The sequence below is a fragment of the Colletotrichum siamense genome (genome assembly GCF_013390195.1).
Source record: "Colletotrichum siamense strain Cg363 chromosome Unknown KSG_Cg363_contig03, whole genome shotgun sequence".
Classification (NCBI taxonomy): Eukaryota; Fungi; Ascomycota; class Sordariomycetes; order Glomerellales; family Glomerellaceae; genus Colletotrichum; species Colletotrichum siamense.
Genome location: NW_023501016.1, coordinates 6859030 through 6885303, shown reverse-complemented (window position 1 = coordinate 6885303; position 26274 = coordinate 6859030). Strand labels below are relative to the sequence as shown.

At 45.5% G+C, this 26274-nt stretch overlaps 7 protein-coding genes across 7 annotated transcripts; 3 read left to right on the top strand and 4 right to left on the bottom strand.

Annotated features, from left to right (window-relative positions):
- Positions 1-7211: 7211 nt before the first annotated feature.
- On the bottom strand, positions 7212-8396 carry CGCS363_v005834 (Clavaminate synthase-like protein; the record flags this gene model as incomplete). Its single annotated transcript, XM_036637683.1, has 1 exon — positions 7212-8396. The coding sequence occupies one exon, from the start codon at positions 8394-8396 to the stop codon at positions 7212-7214; it is 1185 nt and encodes a 394-aa protein (XP_036497472.1).
- An 844-nt stretch (positions 8397-9240) lies between these two features.
- Positions 9241-10671, top strand: CGCS363_v005833 (UNC93-like protein; the record flags this gene model as incomplete). Its single annotated transcript, XM_036637682.1, has 1 exon — positions 9241-10671. The coding sequence occupies one exon, from the start codon at positions 9241-9243 to the stop codon at positions 10669-10671; it is 1431 nt and encodes a 476-aa protein (XP_036497471.1).
- Positions 10672-12309: 1638 nt separating this feature from the next.
- CU (Cerato-ulmin) lies at positions 12310-12732 on the top strand (the record flags this gene model as incomplete). Its single annotated transcript, XM_036637681.1, has 3 exons — positions 12310-12493; positions 12551-12636; positions 12691-12732. The coding sequence occupies 3 exons, from the start codon at positions 12310-12312 to the stop codon at positions 12730-12732; spliced, it is 312 nt and encodes a 103-aa protein (XP_036497470.1).
- Positions 12733-14656: 1924 nt separating this feature from the next.
- On the bottom strand, positions 14657-15952 carry Cel61a-3 (Polysaccharide monooxygenase Cel61a; the record flags this gene model as incomplete). Its single annotated transcript, XM_036637680.1, has 1 exon — positions 14657-15952. One exon carries the CDS (start codon positions 15950-15952, stop codon positions 14657-14659), a length of 1296 nt encoding a protein of 431 aa, XP_036497469.1.
- Positions 15953-19591: 3639 nt separating this feature from the next.
- ugo1 (Mitochondrial fusion and transport protein ugo1) lies at positions 19592-21158 on the bottom strand (the record flags this gene model as incomplete). The annotated part of the gene is made up of 2 exons (XM_036637679.1): positions 19592-20192; positions 20254-21158. 2 exons carry the CDS (start codon positions 21156-21158, stop codon positions 19592-19594), a joined length of 1506 nt encoding a protein of 501 aa, XP_036497468.1.
- A 686-nt stretch (positions 21159-21844) lies between these two features.
- CGCS363_v005829 (Adrenodoxin-like protein) lies at positions 21845-22511 on the top strand (the record flags this gene model as incomplete). Its single annotated transcript, XM_036637678.1, has 3 exons — positions 21845-22062; positions 22114-22220; positions 22276-22511. The coding sequence occupies 3 exons, from the start codon at positions 21845-21847 to the stop codon at positions 22509-22511; spliced, it is 561 nt and encodes a 186-aa protein (XP_036498376.1).
- A 317-nt stretch (positions 22512-22828) lies between these two features.
- On the bottom strand, positions 22829-23695 carry RRP15 (Ribosomal RNA-processing protein 15; the record flags this gene model as incomplete). Its single annotated transcript, XM_036637677.1, has 1 exon — positions 22829-23695. The coding sequence occupies one exon, from the start codon at positions 23693-23695 to the stop codon at positions 22829-22831; it is 867 nt and encodes a 288-aa protein (XP_036498377.1).
- Between the last annotated feature and the right edge of the window lie 2579 nt (positions 23696-26274).

Below are 26274 nucleotides of genomic sequence, written 5' to 3'. Positions count from 1 at the left end.
AATAATAGAAGAATTAATATTTTTAGCTAAAGATTAAACTATAATATTCTAATAATTAAAAAAACTTAAGTAATTCTTAAAAAGAATAACTATAGAGATTTAGTATTAATAGCTAAACTTTTAATAATAGCTAAATAACTTAATATTAACTTATTTAGTAAATTAAATAATAAAGCTATTATAAAATTTTATATATATTTTATATATAGTTATTAAGGAATTATAAAAACCTAAAGGCCTCTGGCTGTTTACTGTGATTTTTACCTGCTTAGAGCGACAGACCTCCTAACTTTACGCCTCCTAATAATACACACAGCCTTTAGTCATATGATCCTCTCCTAACCTTAGCCGCACTTACATATGCATGTTAATAACTTCACTATCTTTAACTTCACTTTGGTAATAATGTGGTTTGTGATTACTTAATTACTTAATTACTGCAGACTACTGAACTGTCAACCTATCCTCTCTCTCGCGCATCACCTGCGCCGCTAACACCGTCCCTATCACTGCTTCGCCGTCCGCCATAGTGGCTTCTTTGGAAGCAAGTCGTCACTGTCGTTGTCTTCTTGTTTGATCGGGCCGGCTGACGCCTTCGCTGTGCTGTCGTCAGCAACGCTCTCTCTGTTAGTCGGCGTAAGGCGCACTCACTGATGTTCCCCTACTGGGCTTGTGCTGGGGCTTGGGCTACGTCTGCCTTAGCATTATGGAGGGTTTGCGCGAAGAAGGGCTACTCTTTAGGATGGCTAGAGATGCGCGCAGCCTCTGCGCTAAGGCTGTTAGGTCTTCTTATCGCTATGATTGCTTGGCGGATAGGGTCCCCTAGAGGGGTATTGCTAAGGGCTCTGTTTAATGCGACCTTAATAAAGCGCTTCTGATTAGGGATAGAGTGTGCGCTGAACCTGAGGGTTTCGTCTAGCGTATAGATGTTGTTCTGCGTAGCGATATCCCTAGCTGTATTTTTGAAGAAGGGTGTGCTTTACGTGGGGTTGGTATTCTTGTATTCTTTGCGTGGTGTGGATATTGTGAAGGATTTGTTGTGGGTTGGTGAGGAAGAGGAAGAGGGAAGGGTATGAGGTCCTGCGCGTAGTAGAGCTTTTTATGCTTCTGGCTGTGAGAACCTCTTGCGACGACCTCTTTGGTTGAGGAGTTATCTCTGTTTGGTGGCGTTGCTAGGCTATGAGAGCCTTAGTGACCTCTTTGGCCCTGATGTGATCGGCCCTGCTATATATGGTGCTGCTGGCCTTATGCTGCGCGGCTGGCGCTGTTGCTATTCTGCTGGTCTATTCAGCTAGGGCGCGCGTTCGACTTTATGCGAGGTTTGCTTGCTAGCAGGAACGTATAGGGTTTCTGTACTGTTTTCCTTAATTAGTAGAGGGCATAGGTTAAAGTGCCTATATAGTGTTTCTAGAATTGTGCCTGCGTATGGGGTGAATTTTGCTGTAGTCTTTTTGCGGGGGGGCTGCGTTATAACTATAAACTTAATAAAAACCTAAAAATAACTATAATAATAATATAGAGAAAAAGTTATTAAAGAATATATAATAAGACTAATTAAGAATTATAAAGTTTATTTTAAAAATAAACCTATTTAATATTAACTTTATAATATATTATAACTTTTATTTATATTATAAACTACTTAATAGTTTATATTACTTAATTTTATTATTAAACTATTAAAGTTTTAAAAACTTTTTATAAGAATATACTATAATAATATTTTTATTATTATAAATTAATTTATAAAATATACTTATTTTATCTTATATAAAGAAGTAAATAATATTAAAAAAAAGTATATATATATTTCTTAAGTATATTATTATTAATTATAGAATACTTAAAGAAATTATATTAAATAGAAATAAGATCTTTATTTCTAATTTTTAGAAATTAATTATATTATATTTTAATATTAAATAGTTAATATTTATTATATTCTACTTATAAACTAATAAATAGATAGAATAAATTAACTAAAATTTTAAAACTTATTTTTATATTTATATTAATTATAACTAAGATAATTAAGTTATATTACTATTTATAGTTTAATTTACTTATAATATTATAATAAGAGAAAATATTAAAGAATCTCTTTTTTACTTTAACTATAGATTTAAACTTACTATTTATAGAGAACTTTAAATACGTTTAGCTATAATAAAAGCTATTACTTTAATATAATAAATTAAAGATATTTAAAATAATATATATAAAGAACTTAAATTTATATAATAAAAAATAACTAAATTTAGTAATAAATAAAGGATTAAAAAACTAATTTTAAAAGAGGGAGATAATATTTATTTTATATAGTAAAATATTAAAATAAAATAACTAAATAATAAATTTAATTATAAAAAACTTAGATTTTTTAAAATCTTATAAGTAATTTTATTAATTAACTATAAAATTAAACTTCTAGAAATTATAAAATATTACTTAATATTCTATATTTTATTCTTTATATTAATATTATAAAGATTATAGATAAGTAATATTATTATTATAGAAAATAATAAATTAAAATATAAAGTTAAATATATTATTAACTACTTAAAAGAACTTAAAGGATATTAATACTTTATTAAGTAAAAAAGATATAATTATAAAAATAATATATAAGAACTTACTAAAAATATTATTAATATAGTAGATAAGCTCTCACTCTATTATTAATAATATTAAGAATAAAAAGTTATACTAATATTAGCTATATTAATTAGTTAGAAAATTATTAATAGCTATTAATAAATTAAATATCTATATAAATATATTAAACTACTAATAAAAATAGATTAATTATTATAAAGAAAACTTTTTATTTAACTAGAAATATTATTAAGGAAGTTTTAAGCCTACTTAGTAGGGGTTTTCATAATAGGAGAAAAAGTAGTAAAAGCACCTCAGTTAATACTTAGTCTAATAGCTTCGTAATATATATACCTAAAGGTCTAAAATAACTACTTATACTAACCTTAACTTACTATACTATTATAGCTATTAGCCTTATTAATAATAGCTTTATTACTAGTAAGGTTAATAGCTTCACCTATATAACTTATATAGTAATAGCTTTATAAAGTCTTTAGCTATAGAAAAGCTTATCTTAGCTATATACTTAAGATGCTACTTATTAAGCCTTAAACTTATCTCTTATCCTTAATTCTATATTAATATTACTACTTACTATAAGTAAACTACTTAGATTTCTTTATAATATATTCTATCCTATTTAATCTATAAAGTCTTATACTATAAAGCTTTACTTAAAGTATACCTTAAGATATAATAATTAATACTAACTATAAAGCTAAGCTTACTATAATTAGTAAGTTAATACCTTTTTATTTATAAAATCTTAAGAATAAAATAACTATAGCTAAGTTATACTTAATAGTTTTAAAAGCTAATATTAGTAGTATAATTATAAAAAGCACTTATATACTTTAGCTAAAAGATATAGCTATATTTACTACTAATCCTAATTATTACGCCTATTTTAATAATATCTTTAGTAAGGTAATATAGCTAGTAAACTAACCTAGCTAAAATTATAGATATTACTAATAACTATAGAACTTAAGGTAAGTAGTAGAGAAAAAAGCTAAGTAATAAAAAGTATATATAAGAGTTAGAAGATAGATTAGAAAGTTATAGAAAGTCTATAGTAATTAAGTTTAGTTAAAGTTATAAAGTTATTATTAAAGTAATATTAAAAGTAATAAGATTATTTAATAAATAGTATACTTTAGTGTATATAAGGGAAATAAGGCTAAAGCTAGAGATAGCGATCTATAGGAGATTATATAACTAGTAGGCTGTTAGCTAAAGGGGGAAGTTAGAGGTTATTACAGTATAGGTTCTAAGTAAAAATTATAGTAGCTAGCTAGAGGCCTTTTTTTAGTAGTGAAAAGGCATATTATTTAACTGCTTTGCTGCGTCTTACTTTAGTCTAAGGTGTAGTCCTTTCTTCTCTTAGTGTAGTAGCAGCAGTAGCAGCTGCTATAGGGAACTAAGGGTTAGCAGCTATAGCATATAAAACGTGCCTATAGTGGATTTAGACTACTTATGTGTTAAGTGCTAGATAAAGAGGGTAAGATAAGATATAGCTTATTAAGGGAGGGAGCAGGAAAGGCTCTCTTAGGCTCTTCTATAAACCTAAGCATTTGCTTTCTTTATTATAATCTTAGTGCATTTAACTAGAAATATTAAAATATAACTAAAACTCCCTTAATAAAAAGTTTAAAGTATTAGGATTTTAGTTAAGGATTAAATCTAGATTAATTATACTAAAACTACTTATAGATTAAACTTCTAATATAAGAGATATTATTAGCTCTTCTTTAGTAACTTCTTAACTTTTCTAAAATACTATTCTCTTCTATTTATATAAATAATCTAACTATACTATAGATTTATTTAACTTAGCTTATATAGTATATAAAGTAGTAGCCTTTTTCTTTAATACTTCTTTTTTAGTTACTTTAGTATCCTTTAAATAAACTACTTTATCTAATAGATAATTAATTAAAAGTAAGTTAAATACTACTTATAAAGTATAAGAAATATAAAAATATATAGGTATAAATAATATCTACTACTATATTATAAAACTACTTTAAATAAGTATACTTACTATAAACCTTACTATTAAGAAGTAGTTTATAATACTTCCCTATAAAGTAATAATAAGAATAAAGTATATTAATAATAAAACTAAACTTAATAATATTTATTAAATAGTATAAAGGTACTTCTCCTTCTATTTAATCTATATTAGAGGGCTTAAGGCCTTAATACTCTATACTAATACTTAATACTAAGCTATATACTACTAAGAAACTCTTTATAAGAAGAAAACTTAAGCTATAAGTAGTATATAATAAAGTAGATAATATATATATAATACTATATAATAATTAGCTAGAAGCTATTAGTGCCCTATTATGTATATAGGTCCCTTAAGAGAGGGACCTACTTTTTATAGTAGGTCTTTAACTAATTAGAAGAGAGGAAAAAGGGTTCTTATAGCTAGGATTAAACTAACACCTATATATTTAAGTAATATATAAGCCTATTAGGCGTATATTACTACGCTATATAAGGTAAACTTAATAATATATAGTATATAATTATAATAATAAAAAGTAGAAATAGAACTTAACTTTAATTTTTAAATATAACTTAATATAGTATTAATATTATAAGTAAATTAAGAAGTATAATTAATAGATCTCTAACTTAAGACTAATAACTTACTTATATTAAGTCTTAAAAATAAAACTTTTAGAAAAGAGACTTAATATTATAACCTATAAATAAAGATAATAGCTAAATAACTTACTTAGGCGTTAAGTAGTTAAAATAAGATATTTATACTATAAGATTATAAGAACTATAGAGACTTACTTAGTATAAAAGAACTATAGTATAAGTTATATAATAATAAAATAAAGAAATAATTAATAGAGTATAAAATAAAATACTTAGTAATTAATTAGTTTTACTAACTAATTATAATTATTTTATATATTTAAGTAATTACTTATAAATAAATAAAAAATACTATCTAAGATTTATATATAGTATAACTTTAAACTTAGCTTATAGTTAGATTTCTATAGTTCTTTAATAATTAATTTAATATTTATTTTTAAAATACTTTTAGCTTACTTTTACTATAAATTACTTATTAAGCTTAAAACTAATTACTTTAGTTTTTAAAGACTTAATCTACTATTAATCTACTACTTATAACTTAAACTATAACCTTAATATACTATTTAAATATATTAATCTCTAGCTTCTATTAATAAACCTTACTATTAAACAGCTAATTATAACACCTCTATAGCTACTTATAGAGGTATATAAAAAGAGTATAAATTACTAAGAAGTAAATATCTCCCTCTTTATATTACTATAACCTATTATACTAAAATACTAAAGTAATACTATATTTATTACTTCTATAACTATTACTTTAAAAGTAATAATAGCTTTACTTAGTTTATTAAAAAAAATATCTATAAGTTTTAAAATAAATACTTTTTTCCTTAGAACTATAATAAATTTAAAAAAGTATTATTCTTTTATTACTTATTAATATATATTATCCTTTACTAATATAGCTATAATAATCTATTTTTTCTTAAAATATTTAATAAGTTTAAAAATATTACTAAAATATTTAAAAATAATAAAATAATTAATAATTAGTATTATAAAATAAACTAATTAAACTATTTAAAATAAAAAAGCTTATTAGTAGAACTTAAAGTAGTACTATAGCTTAATAAAGTAATAGTTAATAAAGGTAGTTTATTAGATATATAGGGGGTAGTTAGAGTAAGGGGGACCTCTTATATATCCCTAGTTATATAAAAGTTCACAAAAGAATTCTTCATAAAATGTTAGTTTACCCTGATTCTCAGTGCTATAGATGAGGAGGCTTAGGAGAAGTACGAACGATACAAGAAGTACGCAATTGGTGACGGAGGCCTCGCACTTCTCGGCGGCATCTCTGGCATTGATGTCAGCGAATTCCCTCTTGACGAAGAATTTCCCACGGAACCCAATCACCCCCTGATGGCAAAGCTCACACCGCAGCAGCGGGAACGTCTCCTGTCTCGGCCACAGGGATATGAGAGGTGGACACCGCGAATTCTAGCCGAATTCCAATCCATAGGGGGGAGTGGGAACTTCAAGGTTGGCAGCGGCAAGACTGTGGCTGATGAGCTGGAAAAGTGGATCACGGTTGCTGATGTTGATGGCTTTAACATCGGACATGTTGTTGTTCCTGGCGCCTGGGCAGACGTGATAGAATACCTCATTCCTGAGCTCGAAGCAAGGGGATGGTTGGGGAATGGGGATTACGCAGTCCCTGGAGGGACCGCAAGGGAGAACTTATACGCGACCCCTGGGGACTCCAAGCTAAGAGCATCTCATCCAGGCTACAAGTATAAGTTCAGCAGTCATGATTAGCATGTTAAGATCGCAAGCCAATTTACTTCTCAATCCTTCAGGATGCAGAACTCATCACTTTCGGGCAATTTAGTGGCAGTTTATTATTAGGAACAGCTAGACTGAAGACGTTGCTGATGTACCGATGTTAAACGGGCGGCCTGTCTGAGACAAGGTAAGACATCGTATTCTACTTCAAACTAGCAACACACTGAGAGAGTGGGCCATTGACTTCGTTCTTATCCTTCAAGTGCCTGGACAACCTGGGCCCAACTCTTATCGTTGTACGCACCAGGAACGCTGTGACCATCAAATAGACTGGCTAGAACCACACGATCTGATTGCTCGCCCTCCCAAGGCTGCCTTCCATGCTGAGCAATGATGTTGTCGTAAACAAGAATGTCGCCTCGCTGCCACTTGTGAAGCACACGGATCTCATCCGTAATCTTCGACAAATGTTCCAGATACTTCTCTGGAATGGGAGTGCCGTCACCATACAGCTGTTTGGTCACCTCTTTCCTAGACCCGTTGCCTCCTTGCGCATTCTTCCAATACGCTGCCAAACCTGTAAACAGAGTCGGCAGATTTGTGCCGGGCTGCGTGCGTACTGCTGGAAGCCGGTGGGTCAAAACAACGCCATCTTCTATCCACTCCCATGTAGTATGCTCGCCACGACCGTACCGGGAAATCTGAGCCTCAATTTTGACCTTTTTGGTGGAATCATCATCTCCTTCCTGAAACTCTTTGCCGAAGGCCTGCTTAAGCGTTGATCCTCCCTCGTATTGACGGTCGAACTTGTACGTGACTCGGCTGAGAATCCCCTTCTCGGTGATCTCGGCGATGAACTCCGGAATCTCATCCTTAGCGCGATTGAAAAGTTCGAGCGAAGATGAAATCGGGGTTTCCCCCCCTCTTTCAGGAGCCTTGTGGTTGTAAAAGAAGATGTACTCCGGAGCGTGTGGTACCTGAGGCGACTCGTTGTGGTTGTAAATCAAAACCTCCTTGGGTGCTTCGTTCGCAGGAGCTACGTTAGGAGCCAGCAGGGGCCTGTTCACCACAATGCCGATGATTTCATGTGGCCTGTAACCGAAGGCATGGGCGAACTTGCTGAAGTCCTCGGCATTGTGGATGGGTAGGCCTCGGAACAACAGAGTCCCATGAAGGGCAAGCTTCTCTGTGAGAATCCCACCGCGAGCCTGGAGCGACTTCACTGTCTGGATTATCGCCTCCAGTTCGACATCGTCGTCGTGACTTGATGGCCGCAGGGCAAGTGGGATCACCGTGCCTTCGGGGTGAGGAGCTCCCAGATTCCTCTGGTTGGTTGTTGGCAATTCAAAAGGCTCAAACACCACTGTTTGTGACTCAGGGTCGGCAGTGCCATTCGGAACGAACAATGCCGAGTTCAGAGTGATTGCTGTTGCCATACTGTAGCGGGGCTGGGCTCGGTGGTCGAATTTGCAGATTAGTGGTAGTACTTCACGTAGTCTACTGGCGAGGGTGAAGATACAGAAACTGGCCAGTTAAATTTACCCTGAGAAACCGGCAGCGGTCCTCTATATAATGAAACGCTGTCACACGTGCGACATGCATTCGGAACCAAAATCACGTTATCTTTGGGTTCAAAATCGTTGGATCCTTCTGATATGACGCAACACACCACCAGTAATGCTCTGGGATCCAGGATCAGCAGTTGGACGCATCAGCCGGTCAGGCGCCATCTTGAACGTTCTTCGATAACTCAACTCAACCTTCATGATTTGAAGCCGGCGATAAACCACCATCATGCAACATTCACAAGTGACACTATGCGATGAATTATCAGAACTACTCACGTCTATCTTTATCGTACAATCAGGAAGTGACGGCGGATTTGCTGCGAACCTCCTCTGTGCGGGGTTCGGTCGCATTCGGTATCACAGTTGCCAGCCGAATGGGTTGGTGCACACTCCGATGAGGGGTGCCGATCATCGGTATCAGTCGGGCCCTCCAGCCGGAGCACGCAATTCCTGTAGAGCTGGCGCAAGCCCTCCAATTATTGGATGCTAGATATCTCTTATCACCAACCACGTGGATGACAAGCAGCGATACCAGCAAGACACCGATAATGTCAATTTCTGGCCGTGTTACGTGATTATGGGCACCTGCTTGAGAAGATGTTAAGCGGTGCGTCGGCGCTTCTTCAACAACTTCGATATCTGTATCGTCACAACTTCGAACAGATTCCATTTAATCTCTTCAACCGTGATCATACTCGAACCTCCCGAATCGATGTCTCTCAAATCAGTGCAGAAAGGCGTTATTGAGTCCAATGAACCGACTACAACTATTGCTACTGGACAGGATCTTTCGGAGCCCAGTCAAGATGGTCCCTCGACGCCCCCATCCTCGATACCGTTCTTCAGAAGCACCCTATTTCAGATTCTGGTTGTTGGCATATGTGCCTTCAGTGCTCCCGGCATCTGGAGCGCCATGAATGGCTTGGGTGTGGGTGGCTCTCAGAGTCCGAATCTCGTCAATGCGGCCAATGCCCTTCTGTACGCCTTCATGACAATAACTTGCTTTGCTGGACCTTGGATGACGAACATCATTGGGTTCCGATGGACGCTTGCGATAGGCTCCTTGGGCTATCCGTTGTATGCCGCCGGCCTCTACGTCAACAACAGAACTGGCGCAACCTGGTTCGTTTACTTTGGTTCAGTTGCGTGTGGCCTGAGTGCGGGCTTCTTTTGGAGTGTTGAAGGAGCCATAAGTACAGGCTATCCGGAACAGCACAAGCGAGGACGCTACATCGCGACGTGGTTTACCTTCCGAAACTTTGGTAACATCATTGGAGGGGCGATATCCTTGGCCATCAACCACAAGGTCAACCAAAAAGGCAAAGTTGGGTACCAAACATATCTAGGCTTCATCGCGATTCAGTGCTTGGGCTTCTTCTTCGGCCTCCTTTTGTCGAATCCTGAGAAGGTCAGACGCGATGACGGTACATCAATCGAAGCTCCGCGAGGAATTCACTGGCGGGAAGAGAGCAAGCAAATGTGGAAGCTGCTCAAGAGTCGATCCATTGTCCTCCTGATCCCCCTGTTCTGGTACTTCGGATGGATACAGGCCTATCCCGGCACCTACCTGGCCACTTACTTCACCGTCCGGTCTAGAGCTCTGGGCAGCTTCATGTCTGCAGTTGTGGGAACCTTCGCGACGTGGCTGGGCGGATCTCTTGTCGACCTACCCTGGACTAAGAATCGACAGACGCGAGCCATCGCGACTTATGCCCTGATTGCCTCACTCAATAGCGCGACATGGATATGGGCCGTCATCATCCAGAATGAGTATCGATTTACGCTTCCCGTGTTGGATTGGGCTCTTCAGGGCGAGTTTGGTCGAGGGTTCGGCGTCTACATGTTCGAGCGGATCAGTCTCGGAATGGTGGAAAACTACATTTACTGGTGTATCGGCAACCTCTCGGACTCCCCTGGCGACCAAATTCGGTATAGCTCTTTACTTCGGGGTATTGAGACGGCCGCAGTTGCCGTTGGCTTCGGTGTTCAAGCCGTGCCAACCGCCCTCATTGCAACGGCAAGCATCAACCTGGGTCTTTGGTTCATCGCTTTGCCATTCAGCTACTTTGCCACCCTTCAGGTTGTACGGAAGTTCGACAAACTGGACCGCAAACGGGATGAGGCGGAGTCGGTGGGCCGGTAGTGCATATTTCGGTGAAAGCTGATGCAGCGTACGAACTCCTTACCTCCTTGGTGTTGATTGCAAATGTTTACTGATCTGACAGTGGAACTACTCGTGTATGTATTGGAGCGGGTAGAGATGTGGTCTAATTGCTTTGACGTTATACTTCGATCCTGCAGGATGTTTATTTGCTTTCATTCCGAGACCCACGCTCTATCCGGGATGCAAACTGCTCTTGGACATGTTGACAGACTAGCTTCTATTGGCCGCGGCGGTCTAGGCAACTCTCTGCAGTGCCTTTTTTGGCATCGCCAACTGTTCAAGCTGCATGTTTCAGCCCTTACAAACAACCCCTGACATCACCTTGCGTCATGTATGTGAGTGGATAATGGATAGTCATATTCAAGCCTTACTCTTGAATAAGGGCAAGGAAGACGTCGATCATTGCCAGCGAAATGAGATATTTATCGAAATTGTTGAACGCCCAATCAGCTTCATTACGGGTGAAGTCTAGAACACCCATTCGAACCCGACACTCGGCAACCACTTGAGCATTAACAGGCACAGTAGAGATACAGTTCTGACATCCCCTCAGCTGTTAACGATTGGCATGGCCATATCCTGCCGCGCTGACTTTTCGGCTGAATATGGCCTCAATCAAATGCCAAGGTAACGTAAATTTCAAGAACCTTTTGATTCCCAGCCGTCGGAAAAAGAAACGTCGAAGGGCTTCTGCAGCCCATGTCGATGCTTGCGGCCTGAGATTCTTCATGATATGATGCCCCAGAACTGGAGACTGGGTGAAAAGTCTGCTCACAGAGAGGAACAGCGCAGCGACGATCATGCCTGTATGCCTGTAAGTGTAGGGTCGTATCCGTCAATTACCCACTGTGGAAGGCTGGCGCTGAAATGACTGTCGGCCTTGATTCGCTCACACTTCCAGCTGAAGGCGGGGAACGTTGCATTAAACAACACTAAATACACGGGAGCGGCTGCACCCGTGGTCAGGTCCTGGCTCTTCTCCACACGGGACGAGATTGCTGCTTCCGCGGTAGCGTCACGGACTCGCTCGGAATTTGCTTTTTTCGGGGATTTGAAGGATTCCCATCCTATTCAAGATCTTTAGTGGCGCCTTACTGGATACTGTGCTTCCAAACAACTCGTGTTGAGTGGAAGAATGTGACAGGTGCTAGAAGTTGAAGCCCAGCCCAAATAAAGTGGGAAGCCAAGCCAATATTGTAACGTGCAGCCATGTCATCCAAATAGGAAATGGGTCACTCTGTCCGGCATAGCCGGTATGCATACTATCGTGACTCTGAATGTTGAATGTGTTTGCCTTGAGGCCGAGACCATTGTGGCATGCTTCACGATGTGGCGAGACTTTTGCCTTGGGGGCCGGGGGAGGTTGTCTCCCGATCACAGTAGCCGGGCGCGATGAGGTCCAGGATCGACTTGAACAAGGCAAGCAAGAACTGCATCGGCCAGGACTGGTCTTCAACTGATGGTATGTAAACCAAGTATATAAACCGAGGTCGAAATCCCTTCCAAACATCTATTATCATCAGCATCAGCATTCAACTCTCCAGCCTCCAGTCAAACACCAGCCTTACAAGCTCCAATCGTTTAGTTTTCCGCCAGGAACTCTTTAAGAACATCAAAATGCAGTTCACCACCGCTCTCATTGCCATCTTCGCCAGCGTTGCGGTCGCTGCCCCTACTGGTGACGGACACAACGGCGGCGGCTCTACTCCTGCCCCCTACGATCCTTGCTCTGGATTGTACGACAGTGCCCAGTGCTGCGCGACCGATGTCCTCGGAGTCGCTGACCTTGATTGTGCTTCCCGTAAGTTAAAAGCTATATTAATATTGATTAATTGAACCGCACCCTAATCATCCATAGCCACTTCGGTTCCCTCCTCTGCCAACGACTTTAGAAAGATCTGCGCGGTTGGTGGCCAGCGGGCTCGTTGCTGCGTTCTCCCTGTGGTAAGTGACTTCAAATCTTGAACCGATTTTGTGTTCGTGTCTAACAACGAACAGCTCGGACAGGCCGTTCTTTGCCAAACTCCTGTTGGCGTTTAGAGTAGTCGTATCCGACGCTCATAGGCAAGTAGTGCGCAGCACTCAGCTGACTGGTCTTGATCTGGAGGTACTGGTTGAGATGGATTTGGTAACTTCACTTCACTTGAGGAATTCTTGATCGAAATGGAACTATGTAAACGAAGCTCTGTTCCGTACCAATAGCAGCCCGTCTTTATATTCTTTCAGTTGGTGCACTAGTGATTTGCGTTTCAAACGACGGCTTACATGTAGATGGAAAGAACAAGGCGAATGACGCGGGCTTTCGCCTCCTCACCTCGTAGACAAACAGGATCAACGCCAGAGGTAACTTGACAAGTGGTTTGCAGCTATATCCCATAGCTATCAAGCGTGAAAGAATATGTTAATCTCAGAGTTTTCAACATTCCTTCCTTCGTACCGTGAAGTTGAGATTGTCCATGACCGTGACCATAGTAAACGGATTGGTGGTGGGGTACCCTCCTCTCGAGGTCGCAATCCTGATACCCCTGAGATTCTTCATCAACTTAACGTCGCATCGTAAAAGACTTGCATCCGCTCTCATCCAGTCGTCAGTGCAACTTTCAGACACATTGTCGCCATTTACAGATACTCCAGTGATTGTGATTTTGCATGGTCGCCGCTCTGGCTCGGACAACGTCCGGATGCATTTGTAGTCGAAGCCATCTAGATCGAAGTTCTCAACACGAGATCCATTGTAGTCTCTCCTTATGGCTCGTGTGCTAGACACTGATGTTCCTTCGTATGTCAAGTACTTTCTATCAGAGACGTCATTTGGGCCTGCCACTGCCTTGATGTCGAAGCCTTCGTAGGCGAGTTCGAAGTATGGAGTCGGAGGTGAGAGAGCTTGTTTATTAGGGCTCAATGGTGTGATGCCATTGAACTGTATTCAGATTAGGTCTTCGCTGTCTTGCTGCGCTTTTGGTCATTTCAAATGCTGACTTACGCCAATGTTGTAGTTCGTTGTCACGATTCTGCAAGCGCTCTCTTGAGTTTGTCCAAAAGAAAAGCTCATGAAGAGAATCAACAAGAAAGGTAGATGGAAGAGTTGCTTCATTCTGGTTCAAGTCAACTCTGGTTTCAGTTGAGAAAATTGAGTGATAGTTTTCACCAATGTCGAAGAAGGTGATGTACTGACAAAAAGCGACGACCAACACATCGTGTCAAAAGGTGCGGAGGTTCTCTTAAATAGTCAGGGTGGCCTGTGACTCCTTTTGTGAGACTGGTGGTACAACAAAGCCCTGTGGAACCTACTGCCCGATGTCCGAAGTAAGGTTTCGATTCGTACGACTCAGTTATCCTCAGGTCTCATTCATATTGGTTTCACTAAGACGCCGCCGCTTACATCCCCGCATTCATGGTTGACCAGATGATCAGCTTCAGGGGATGATATGTGTTGAAAGTCTTTCTACTGAGTCTCAACAACCGAGTCTGCTTTTTGAAGCACGTGTTCACTAGCACTTTTGACTTGGGTGGCAGCCCCAAATGTAATATGTATCGGCGATCTCACACTGTTGCATCACTGCGTTAGATTGTGTACTTGTGTTGGCCGAGCGCAACTTATATCAACATCACGACTTAATGTCTAGTATCAAGTCCTAGATTCGTAACGCTCTTTTTCTTAGGCCGTGGGGGAACCTTTCGGCGTTGAGTAGTAAGTTCAACTCGCACGGCTGCATACATGAACGTTTACGTACAGTAGTATTCTGATTCAATGCAGAGACTCAGAGATTATAAGCCATTAAAGTTGCGACTTAGACTATCCGTGCTCAACGCACTAACTATACCAAGAACAAAACATCCCAAAGTCTTCCCAGGACTACACAACCTCCCATGCTTGCACGCTGCGCTCCGAAAATACCCAAACCATTACACTTCTTGCATACTATGCCTGCTGGGCAAGAGTGAGGCCAAACCACCACTTTGCTCAAGGCAGACACTGGGAATACCAAGGGTTGATAACAGTACACTGGGACCCCGACACACATCGAGTCTCTCCGGTGTATCCGTTCCCTCCACACTGCGCATACAAAGGCTGACCTCCACCAGCAGCTGGCGTAGGTCTGCACTGTGCGTAGTACGAGTCCATGGTGGAACAAGCGGCGTATGCTGGGCATGCCGTCGGACCGGTCCAGCCATTGCCGCCGCATTGCTGGTACAGACCCTGAGTGACCTCGCCGTTAGAGGGTGGTTTGGTGGTAGTCGGAGTCACGCTGGTGAGGGTTTTCAAGGTCGTCAGTGTCGAGGTGGATGTTCGGACAATGGTACTTGTCGGATTGCTGCTACCGGTGTTCTTGCTCGATGCTGAAGTGGAAGCAGAAGAGCTGGCGGAAGAGCTAGTAGTAATCTTAGAGCTAGAGGCAGCAGCACTGCTCGCAGCCCGGGAAGATGAAGCAATAACCGTGGTGCCATACGGCGTCGCGCTTGCGGAAGCAGTGATCGCGATCCTGCTCTGCGGTACCATCGAGACACCACCAGAGATGATTGCCGGCCCAGGGTTGACATAGTCATTGAGATTGTCACGGTAGATGTTGTAGTAGATACCAGGATCGTTCGCCCCATAAAGCGCGGTGCCTAGAACTCCAGGGGGATTGTACGTGCCTTCACCCGTGATCTCCAGGTTGATGCACTGGGGATAGCTCTGGGCTCCGTTCTGTTGGCCGGCGCTGTGGAGAGCAATGATGTCGTGGCGGAGGACATAGTGGCCTGGTGCAATATTGGACGGGATGCGAACGAGCCACGCGTTCCCGTTAGCGATGAGGGCACTCGCAGCCCACTTGTTGGTTTGCTGAGGAGGGTCGATGAGGCCGGCACCGTCGATCTTGAAGAAGCGGAGGGCTGTCTTATCAATGGCGTTACATGGGCCGTTGCAGTTGGCCAGGAAGTCCATGACAGGGCCTTTATGACTGTCCGGCCACTCGGTCCATTGGAGCTGGATCGTATCGCCGGCAGCTACAGTGATGCGACCTTTGCCGGAGGCGGCTTGCTTATGGCAGATAATATCGGGTGCGGTGTAAGCGCTCGGGTCGACAAAACCGTTGTCCTTCTGGTCAGCAGACCATCCGGCAACCAGAGGTGGGTTGTTGGTGTATGGGTCTTGTGTTGGGATGTAGTTGCGGTAGGAGACGCCGTTGATGACGATGTTCGTTACATGGCCGTGTGCGGCAACGGATGCAACTGAAGCCAGTGCGGCTACGATACGGGACGTCTTACGGATGCCCATGGTGTCTTGAAAGAATGGAATGACGATGAAATACGTCCAGTGAGAAGTGATCGACGAAGCTAGTAAAGAAAGACTAGTGGTTAGAGAACTGTGGGTGGTGATATCCTAACTTGAATGCTTTCCTAAAGCGACCGATCTTCAGTTTTTATACTCGCAAAGTCTTTCAAGTTGCGGATCTTCAACAACCGTGGTCGAACTAGGGATAAGGTGAGTCAAGCATCCTAAGGATTGACGGCCCCTGGCGTGGTCTTATGTACGCGAAAGGGAGACGTGAAGCACCTGTTGCCTCCCTCATCGGGCGTCAGAATGACTTGTCAAATTCACTGCAACGTTTAGAAAGCTGAGTGAAATTACTCTCCGAAGGCTCATCGGGCTGCGCCGAAAAACTTGTGTTTTGACGAGAATTTACCGAAACCAGAGGTGGCCGAGAAGCCTCAGAACACGCCACGACGGGTCGGAGACCACTCAGGAGCTTCCCTCCTAACTAGTAAAGCGCAGATTCCAAGGCAAATAGGCTATAAGATTTTGGAGCTATTCGCAACCGTCTATTTGTGGCGGCAACAACGGAAGCCATCGCGTCCAGACCACGACCATGTGGCTTTCTCGAGCTGGCAAGAGTGACGTTGGAATCGGGCTGCACTCATGGTGGATCCAAAGGATACCCAAAACTCAACCTGGGCTGCTTCGACAACAGGACTTTGTGCGTTTCTCTCCGTACGAACTGGGAAGAAGAAACAATATGTGTTTTTTATTGCATCCCCGCGGACTGTTTGCGATGGGCGGCCCATCGACAAGGGCGTCGGCCGGGCGAACCGATGCATCGTCCAACCAGACAGCCGAAACGTCTCCAGAAAAGCCATCGAAAGTTTCACTTGAGACATCTAGGCTAATACGTCCGGTAAGAACGTCTCAGTCATCACGCCCAACTAGCGTCATCCCACAGTCTAGCCTCCTGTCAAGATCGATAGTCAGGAGACGTGTAACCAGATGTCTCAACGTCACCTCTTTTCAAAAGACGCCGATGGCCAATCGCCTCTTTTCCATGGGAACAGAAGCCTCGGCAGGGCAATGGAGAAGAATTCTGACCGTCTCGTGAGTCCAAAAGGGAGATGGTAACCATCACCATGTCTTCGCCTGATTGCAGGAGATCAAATCACAAGTTAGCGACTTTGGAGCAGAAGCAAGCGAGGTTTCCTTCCGAGCCACCGTTCTTGATAGCTCGTGTCAACTTGCGACGTCTCGTTGAATGTCCTTCGACATGCGATGACCACGCGAGAAATAGCGCTTCAATCTTCCCAGGGCTGTACCAAAGGGATAGAGAAAGTGGACCTGTCACATCAAGCATGTCTTTGCCGCCGCAGTTCGCCGCAATCGGAGTCTCAAGTCATCTCTAGCGTAGAAGTAACCGAAAATGTCTCTCCCGTCGTCCGAATCCGTAAAAGGTCCACCCAGAAGGGGGTGGCTAGGCGGATTCGAACAATCTCGGAACCTTGGCGAACAGATGATGTGCGGAATAATTTATTTCAATGAACTAGCTAGGCTCCAAGGCCGCAGCACCGGTAACAAATCCGACAGGTGACAGGCGGCAACCACCCCGAAGGCAAATATGCTGATGAACAGCGATGTTTTCATCCCGGAACGGCCCCGCCATTCGATCCCTGGCCCAGTCCACCATCAGCACAGCTGCCTCTTTGCCACATGGCTGGCTATGTGTGTGCAACAACAGAATTTAAGCACCCAGACACAACGACCATCCCAAATGATGTTACAGGTTCGCGTGGACTAACAAGCTGCGCGGCCACCTGCGCATGGCCGTGCATGCGTATTTTACCCGCGGAGGAAAGCGCCGGGGATCACGGCCCCACAACGACCGGGCCCGGCGTAGGCTCCGTATAGGTGAACAAGAGCGCCTTGACGCGGCGTTCGAATCACCACTTGACTCAAGTCCAAAAGTGCGGACAAGACCGGAGCGATTCAGGGAGAGACAAGATGTTGAATCTGTTCAGGCGAGGGCGCCGAGACACGCAGCCTCGACACCACCGCAACATTTCTCTGCTCTTGATTGCGCCAGGATGATTGAAAGGTATGATGAGGTAGAAGGCCGGGCGGAATCGTGGGTAGATCCGACGCCGCCCTTGAGTAACGAACGGAGTCGTCTGTCTCAGCCCTCGATGATGAGAATATGCAAGAGCATGACAGGGAACAGAACGACCATGCATGCGTGCCGCACTGTCGAGCGCGCGACGCCGATGGCGACGTGCTTGAGGATGATGCAGATGAGCAAAAAGGCATTGAGAGCCGATGTGATAGGGAACAGAGACGAGCGGGCCATCGTGTGATTGATTGATACCCGAACAACAAATAGAAGAGTGGAGCTTGCAGCCAAAGACAGTTTTGAGAAAGTCGACAGAATCATTGATTTTCCTTGGGACAATATACGAGACAGACAGGAAGAGAACGGACCATCGCAGGGCTTTTATCCAAGAATTGTTCCTGCGGTAGGCTGCGATGCAGACTCATCCTCGAGGGGGCGGCCGCCTGGCATCGCCTCTTCAGGTCGTTATCGCCCCCCAACCCTCCACGAGTTAGCGTGAGATATTTGCAGCACCCAGACTAAAACGCCAATGTCACCCCAGGACGACCAAAGTCCCATGACATGAACCCCAAATAAACCACGACCTGGACGGCCCGGTCCACGGGATTCCTCGAGAGCCTCGGATACTGAGGCAAGGCTTGCAGACGACATGCCTTGGCACAAGGGCGGTGGTGATGGTGATGGGACGACGGAGGCGCGTAGTGCGGCAAACGCATCCCGCGCCCCTGGCTCCCTGTGCCTTCTTGTGCGTCCCCTCTTCTTGGTTCCTGTGACGATTGTGACGAACCTTTCTCAAACGAGCACTTAATCCGAGGGCTAGAGAGGACCTCGCGGCGGGAGTGACTGGTTGGGATGAGCCCCAAGGTGTGTGACTGACAGGAGCCATCATGACATCCTGTATGCAGGCACCCGTACGACGCAGGCTTCGGTCTGCCTTCGCTCCAGGCTTTTATTCATTCTGCGCCAGGTTCCAGGTCGTACGGAAGGGAGGTTCTAGCGAAATTCCACAGATACGGACCACATCTAAATGTGACGGCGAGGTGACACGGCTTGCCGCACGACATGACGCACGTGAGAACGAGATGACGAGGAACACAGTAGGGAGTGGGTGAACTAAATTTAAAACACAAGAGTTTCTATTAGGGGTATGGCTCAGCGCGAGAGATGCTAGCTGAAGATGAATTACGAGCGTTTTCTTGATTTTGCAGGTACGGCCGTTTCTTGTTTTGTCTTGTATTTCAGGAAGGGGGTTGTTCTTTTCTCATTGATGCGGGTTTGTACAATAGCAAAATCTTAGAAGGAGGATATCATACCGTATCTCATCATCGTCGTAGAGGAGAGTGGTTCAGGGAGGTCCCAAAAATATGTCCCCGAACGCCTATTTTGTTTCCCGCGTCGTCCCAGTATACGTCTAGCACAACAGCAAAACAGTTTTTTCACGCACTCTCTTCCCACTCTCGCTCTTTCGAACTCGTACTCGGTTGTAACGACCAGTCGTTGTCTGTTGGCGTGTGGTTCTTTGTTGCTTACTTGAAGCTTGGCATCTAGAACTCGCCTTCGGCACTGTTTCCAATGATACCGGCGGTCCAGAGACCAACAAGCCCCCACCAGCTGACCTTCCAGCCCCGCCAAAGGCCTTCCTTGCCCTGTCCCTTTCGGAACACGGTCTCGGCGACCTTGGGCTTGGGTGCCCTGCCCCTTCTGACCGGGGCCGGTGGGACAGGAACCGCTCGCGTACCCTCCTCATTCATAATGTAAAGCATGGTCCCCAACACGCCATTGTACCGTCCAGCCGGGATGATTGTCTCCATCAGCTGATCCTTGCCGGCGAGAGCACGGATGTATGTGGAGGTGCTCAGGACGGCGACCTGGCCACGACGCAGCACGGTCTCGAGGGGAAGCTTGACGAAGAGAGCAACTGAGGAAGCACAAAACTTGGCGACGGAGAAGGTCGTCGGCGACACTCGACTGTCGATTAGGAATCGTGTGCGGAGCACCAGGGGTGTAGAGAGGGTGAGCAGGGGGTGGATAAGCGAATGCAGAATCGTGGGGAGAACGAGCGGTGAGGGGCAGACGTAGGAGGGGAGGGCTCGGAGGGTCGCCAGCGTGCGGCGAGGCTGCTTCGAAGTCGGGGTGACGAGGAGTCTATCAAAGTATCAGCAACAACCCCCAAGAGCAGCTGGTTATCAAGGATGGCATGACATACCGTGTGCGGACCAGGTCCAGAGGTGCAAGAATCAGGCCGGTCGCTACGGCTGCGGCCGCGGCTACGCACAGCGAAGCCCACGGATAGGGCGATGCGATGTCAATGAGACGGTCGATATCCTCCTTCACGCCGAGGTCTGGGACGTTGAAGAGGGCACTGAGAGCACTTCTCGACCAGTTCTCGAACAAGGACGAGAGAATGGAGTATAGGAAGGTGGCATTCGAGCCCTTCCACACGCCCCACGCACCCTCCTTCTGCCACAGCTGCCCAATAACCTCCATCAACGAGTCTGGTCGTCGAATGCTGAGCTGATGTGGCGGCAGCGGCTGCTTCGCTGCCGGGGTGCGAGGAGGGGAGGGTTCGTGGTGCCGGGCATCCTTGGGTTGGGATGGCGTCGGCGTCGTCGGGATGTTGGAGGTGAAGTATGCAGGCTCGTCGAGGTCAGAGTCGGACTCAGATCCAGGCTCGTCCCAAACGTTCTTTCCAAAGACAGGTTGCTTCTTCTCCAGCACGGGAGAGGCGAGGGGCGTGGGTTGCTCGGAGGCGGGAGGTGCCAGAGTCAGATCATCATGGCTCCGGACCTGCAAAACCGTCTTGGCCACTTCGAAGGGCTGGGCCATGAGGACGGAGGTGTATTTCCATAGCAGCTCGTCGACGAGGTCCCTGACGGTTTGGACAACAGAGGGAGAAGGCTCGCTGATGTAGTCCTTGTAGTCGATATCGGAGAAGATGTCGCGTGCCTTGGACGCGTACCGCTCGCTGGTCGCATTTGCAGCATGGCGGGCGAAAGGCTTGGGCTGGGAGGCAGCAGCAGCAGCAGCAGACGTGGGATCGGGAGCCTCGCCAATGGTCGGCGGCCTGTAGTAAGGTCTGAGGGGGTTCACCCCTTCTCGCTGCGTCGACATTTTGGTGTTTGGCGGGTGAATTTTGCAGCTCAAGGCTAGTGGTGCATGATTTGAAGAGCTGCCCACCGCTCCCAATTTTGCATGATGAAATGGAAATCGCTCGGAGATAAGATTAGCGGGGCGCTTAGCGGGAAGCCCAAGCACGACAACCAGCAAATGAGAAAAAAAAAAAAACACACAATGACTGCCCAACACACGCGCTTGCCCGCTGCTTGCGTTGCGCTGGAGAGGGGTTCCTTGAGACGCTCGGGCCATCCGTCCTTCTTTCCGTCATTTGCCGTCAGCGCCCGCGAAATGGACCCTCCGGAGGCGGAACATCGCGAATCGCCGGCCGATAAGGCCGAGGGGTGTGGGTCTTATCGGAGCTCCCACCACCCAAAGGAGCCTATAGAAATTTCTCTGAATCCAATGACATCTCCACAGCGCCGCTTCCCTTGCGCATTTATTCAAGCGAAGGCTTTCCAACGCTTCTTCGGCCCCCGGCTTGCTCACAGCGCCAACCAACAGAGCAAACACCGACAAATTGCGGTCACATCAGCTCAACCGCCGTCTCTGAGGGGCATGCCTTTGTTTTTAAGCCGTCCGTAACGTCCGATCATTGTCCTTGTCCAGCGCATCCGATTGTTCTGCGCCCTCCCACGAATATCCCGAGCAAAAGCCCGCCGAGAACCGGACCCTGCGATATTATGTCTTCCACCAGATCTCTCTACAGGCTCGCCGCCAGCGCAAGCAGGCAGGCTCGTCCTCTGCAGAAGCAAACCCGATCCATCTTCAGCTCGACAGCGCCATCAAGGACGATACGATCGTTCGCACTCAACAAGCTTCAATTGCCCTCGGCGCGCACCTTCTCCGTCTCGGCCTTCAAGTCGCATGGCCACATCACCCCTCCCAAGGCGGGCGAAGAGTAAGGATAGACACATACAGGTTTTGAGAGCTCTGGCTCACAGATACGCAGGCTCTATGTCACTTTCATCGACAAGGACGGCGACGAATACAAGATTGCCGTCAGCGAAGGAGACAACCTCCTTGACATCGCGCAAGATAATGACTTGGAGATGGAGGGTATGTGCTTATGTCTCCCTCTTGCTAGAAAACAAAGGCTGACTTGATGGATCAGGTGCGTGTGGAGGCTCCTGCGCCTGCTCGACCTGCCATGTTATTGTTGTCGACGAGGAGCACTACGACAAGATGCCCGAGCCCGAGGATGACGAGAACGACATGCTTGACCTCGCATTCGGCCTGACCGAGACGAGTAGGTTAGGATGTCAAGTCACAATGACAAAGGAGCTCGACGGTCTCAGGGTCAAGCTGCCGTCCATGACCCGCAACCTCCAGGCCAGCGACTTCTCATAAAAGGACTTTTAGCATGGGGGCGTTCGCTGCATACCACTTCATTTAATCACTCTGTACTATATTATACAATACCGCGCAAAAAAGGAGGGGGTCACGGGGAAAAAGTAGGGTGTGTTCTTAAGCAAGCACGGCATCACGGTTTCGGGACGGATACATCAAGCTTGGGCTTTTGCTAGACATTTGGCGGGTATCAAGGATGGTTGGGAGGGAATGAAATCACTCCTCTAAGAACATATTTGCAGAATCGAGAAATTAAGCCGCGCCGCGATCGGGCAAACGGCATGATATTTTTGTTGTCTCAAACCCTCCTCTCCAAATCAAGCCTCCTCCAGTGCGCCCTTCTTCAGTCCTCCGCCGCCAGACGCAATCAGGTCCAGGAATCCCTTCTTCGACATGTCGTTGATCTTCTGCTCCCTCCGGTCAACACCGATTACACCATCCTTGCGCGCCTTCTTCTCCGCCTCGACAGCTTTAACCTGTGCCGCTCTCACAGCGTTGAACAGCTTCACCACACCTCTCTGCGCGACCTTGCGCAGCCTCTTCTCACCCTCCAACATCTCTCCTGTCGAGGTGCCCTCCTCCTCCGCCGCAACCAGCACATCGCGCACGCGACCCTTAGACTGCGCCTCCTTCTTCTGCGCTCTCAATTGCTTCTTTGCCTTAGCCTCAAGCGCGATATCGACAGCCGCCTTGGAGGCCTCGAAGGCCTCGGTACTGCGAGCCAGAACGGGATCCGCGCGTTTCGCGTTCGAGAGCTTGGTGGACAGAATCTTGGAGATAGAGGTCGAGAAGGCGGAAGGATCGTTGCGCCTGCTCTTCTTGCGCGGTGCGCCCTCCTCATCGTTGTCGCTCGCTGCTGCGTCGGAATTCGACTCGGACTCGTCGGTTTCGCGAGGGGCGTCCCTGGGCTTTTTGGACTTTGTCGTCTTGGTCGGCTTCTTCAGCTTCTTCGGTGCCGGCCGGTCATCGCCGGAGCTAGCGGAGTCGGAGTCTGAGGGGGCGCCGTCATCAACGGCTGCGTTCATAATATCATCGTCGTCGGAGTCGAGAAGGTTGACTGCGTTGAAGCCCTCCTCCTCGTCGGAACCGGCCTCGGGTTGCTTCTTGGTTTGTCTCTTTTGCTTCTTGGACGGCGGCGCGAGGCGACCGTCGTTTTTCCTTTTCGTTGTCGAGGATCCGGCCATGATTGCGGTGATTTGCCGTCGCAATTGATGTGTGAGAAGTTGGAGTTGGGTGAGGATAACGGGTACAATGTACTGGCGGCAGAAAAAGTTCCCAAGTAGCCGTACCAAAAGTCAAAATTTTGGGCGGTCTGAGTGGGGCGGCTGTCTTATCACCGGTGAACAGACCGAGATAAGAGCTGCCGACCGAATCACACCGAGAAGATTGGAGATACTCACCCGAAGCCGAATCGGGTCACCTGTGCTCGCAATAGCCCCATCTCGGTGATCGGTGAGCCACACCATCAGGAAACACACCGAATCGACGGTCCATCAGTACCCGGGGCAGGCTTCCGCGGGGACACAGTTCGTTCGTAAAGTCAGCCGCAGAAAACATGCACCTCCATCATCTTTCGTCGGATTTGCGGGCAAGTTTCAGAAGCTCAGCCAACATCGGGCCAGCCATTCCGTCATCCGTCGGGGACCATCCCAAGTGTCGATTCTTACCATTTCGGGTCCTAGAGACCGAGCCGATCGCTAGGCAAGCCCAACCTCCACTTTCCGGCCGGTAGCTGTTAAATTGACGGGGTCGTTTTGTTAATTTGCCCGCGCTAACCACTTCTAGGTTAGCAGTCGGAACAAAGTATCGCCAGGTCCAGGTCAGAAGTACCACTACTAACATTAGAAGTACTACGCTTATATCCTACACTTAATAAATCATTTTTTCTCCCCTTTACATTACACTTTAGCAAACAGTCTTCTAAAAAGCCCTTAACTTTTCAGCATACTAGACTTCGAATATCAGAAATATCAGAAAACCTATTCTTACGCCCGAAAAAACGCGTTTTCGATGTTATATACACGTTTTCGAGGCTTTCTAGAATAGTTAAAGATAGGTAAAAAGAAGGCTTGATTTTGTATTATTATGATAGATATACGCGTCGGAGGCGGTACTTCGGGTACTTATACTTTTTTTCCGGCGGCGGCGGAAGGGTTCTTCCGCGAGATCCTTCTAAAAAGGGCTTAGCGCAGGCAAATTAACAAAACAACCCCGTCAATTTAACACTAACCTTCCGGCCGTGTGCTTCTAGATCAATTATTTATGGATCAAGCTTTCGCCTGCACCAAGCGACGGCTGCCTAGTCAAAGCCAAGGCGGACACTGGACAGCCTACCCTGTACAGTCGTGAGAGTTCAGATGTCCCCGGAATTACCGGGTGTTTAGATGGCTGCCAACGGTCGGGGACTCTACAGACTTGCGTTCGTAGGCATAGAGTTTGAGCGAAAGCTTGCGATTTGCATTCTAGGAGTATCTCAATCCCGCTCCTACGTCGTAATCCGTACAGCCCGTTGACTACACGATGCTGCTGAGCTGCTGAAGGCGTCCGGACCGTGGGGTCCTCCGTCGAACAACCATGGACCTGATGCTCGGCCCTCGATGCATCTCGGGTCGTGGCACCCATCAGCTGTAAGATATTTCAGAGTGTTTCAGCTGTAGCGCTGTGCATCACGACTAATGCTCCAGCGAGCCATACGTCTACCCTTCCATACTATGGTATGATGGGTAAGTAAAATCTCCCGGGCTGGTAGCGTGGGGACTGATGACCCACAGGAAGCTCTGGATTAACTGCTGAATGGCCGGTCTTTCGCCTGTGAGCGATGTACCGCACCTGGTCTGCTTGAGCCACAGGAACCTGACAGGGTGGTTTTACTTTGGCCTGGTACCGCAGTACAGCATTGTATGAGGAAAGCCTTTACGCTTCAGCCAATGACAGATAATTGCGAGCCGCTCTCGACGCCGGTATCTAGCACTACATGATGGCCACCCCAGCAACTTGATGATTACTTGAAGTTTGTTACACGTCTACTTTTCATCTTTCGTTTCACATCTTTATTCGTCGAATCGAATGGGCTCTCCTGAGCGCCTCCCTAGGTGAATTGTGACGCGCACCCTTGCCTTAGGGGATGGTAGCAGGATAGTTGCCGAAAGGCTGAGACTAATTGGTTCCTCAGTTGACAGGCTATCGCTTCCAATATGGGTCATTTTATCCAGGTTTCGAGTCGTACAAAACATAGTAACTTTCAAGATGATGCAGGGCTTTTGTGCTGCGTCTTTGATTTTTCGTATCGAATACGTTAGCCGAGTTCCGTAATAAGGTTCGAGAGTTGTCAACAGCCCTTAGTCGCAGCGCTACAGCGCCCTTGTTCGACACGACTCCACATGCTCGTGCTCAAATGTAGTTCGCAAAGAAGATCCTCATCCGATCTCGTCTCAAATCTGCTGGTCGCCCAAGTACATCGTGCCAGTCGCTGCTTTAAGTGCCCCGTTAGTCGTAGATTAATCACAGGAACTACCATTGAAATATGGAGGCCGGGTGATGTCAGCGGCGTTTGCTGTGCTGTGTGTTCTGATATTTGAATGCTGCCAGAGACGCCAGGGGTTTCACTTTGGTGATGATGAACCGGAATGGGGATCAGGGGAAACCGTACTCCGGCCAACGATGGCGATGCTGTTCCAGATGAAGGCAGTTACTACATCGATGTGATTGCATAAACACTGTAAAATCCGACTTAATAGTATCACTGCAAGAGATCTGTAGATGA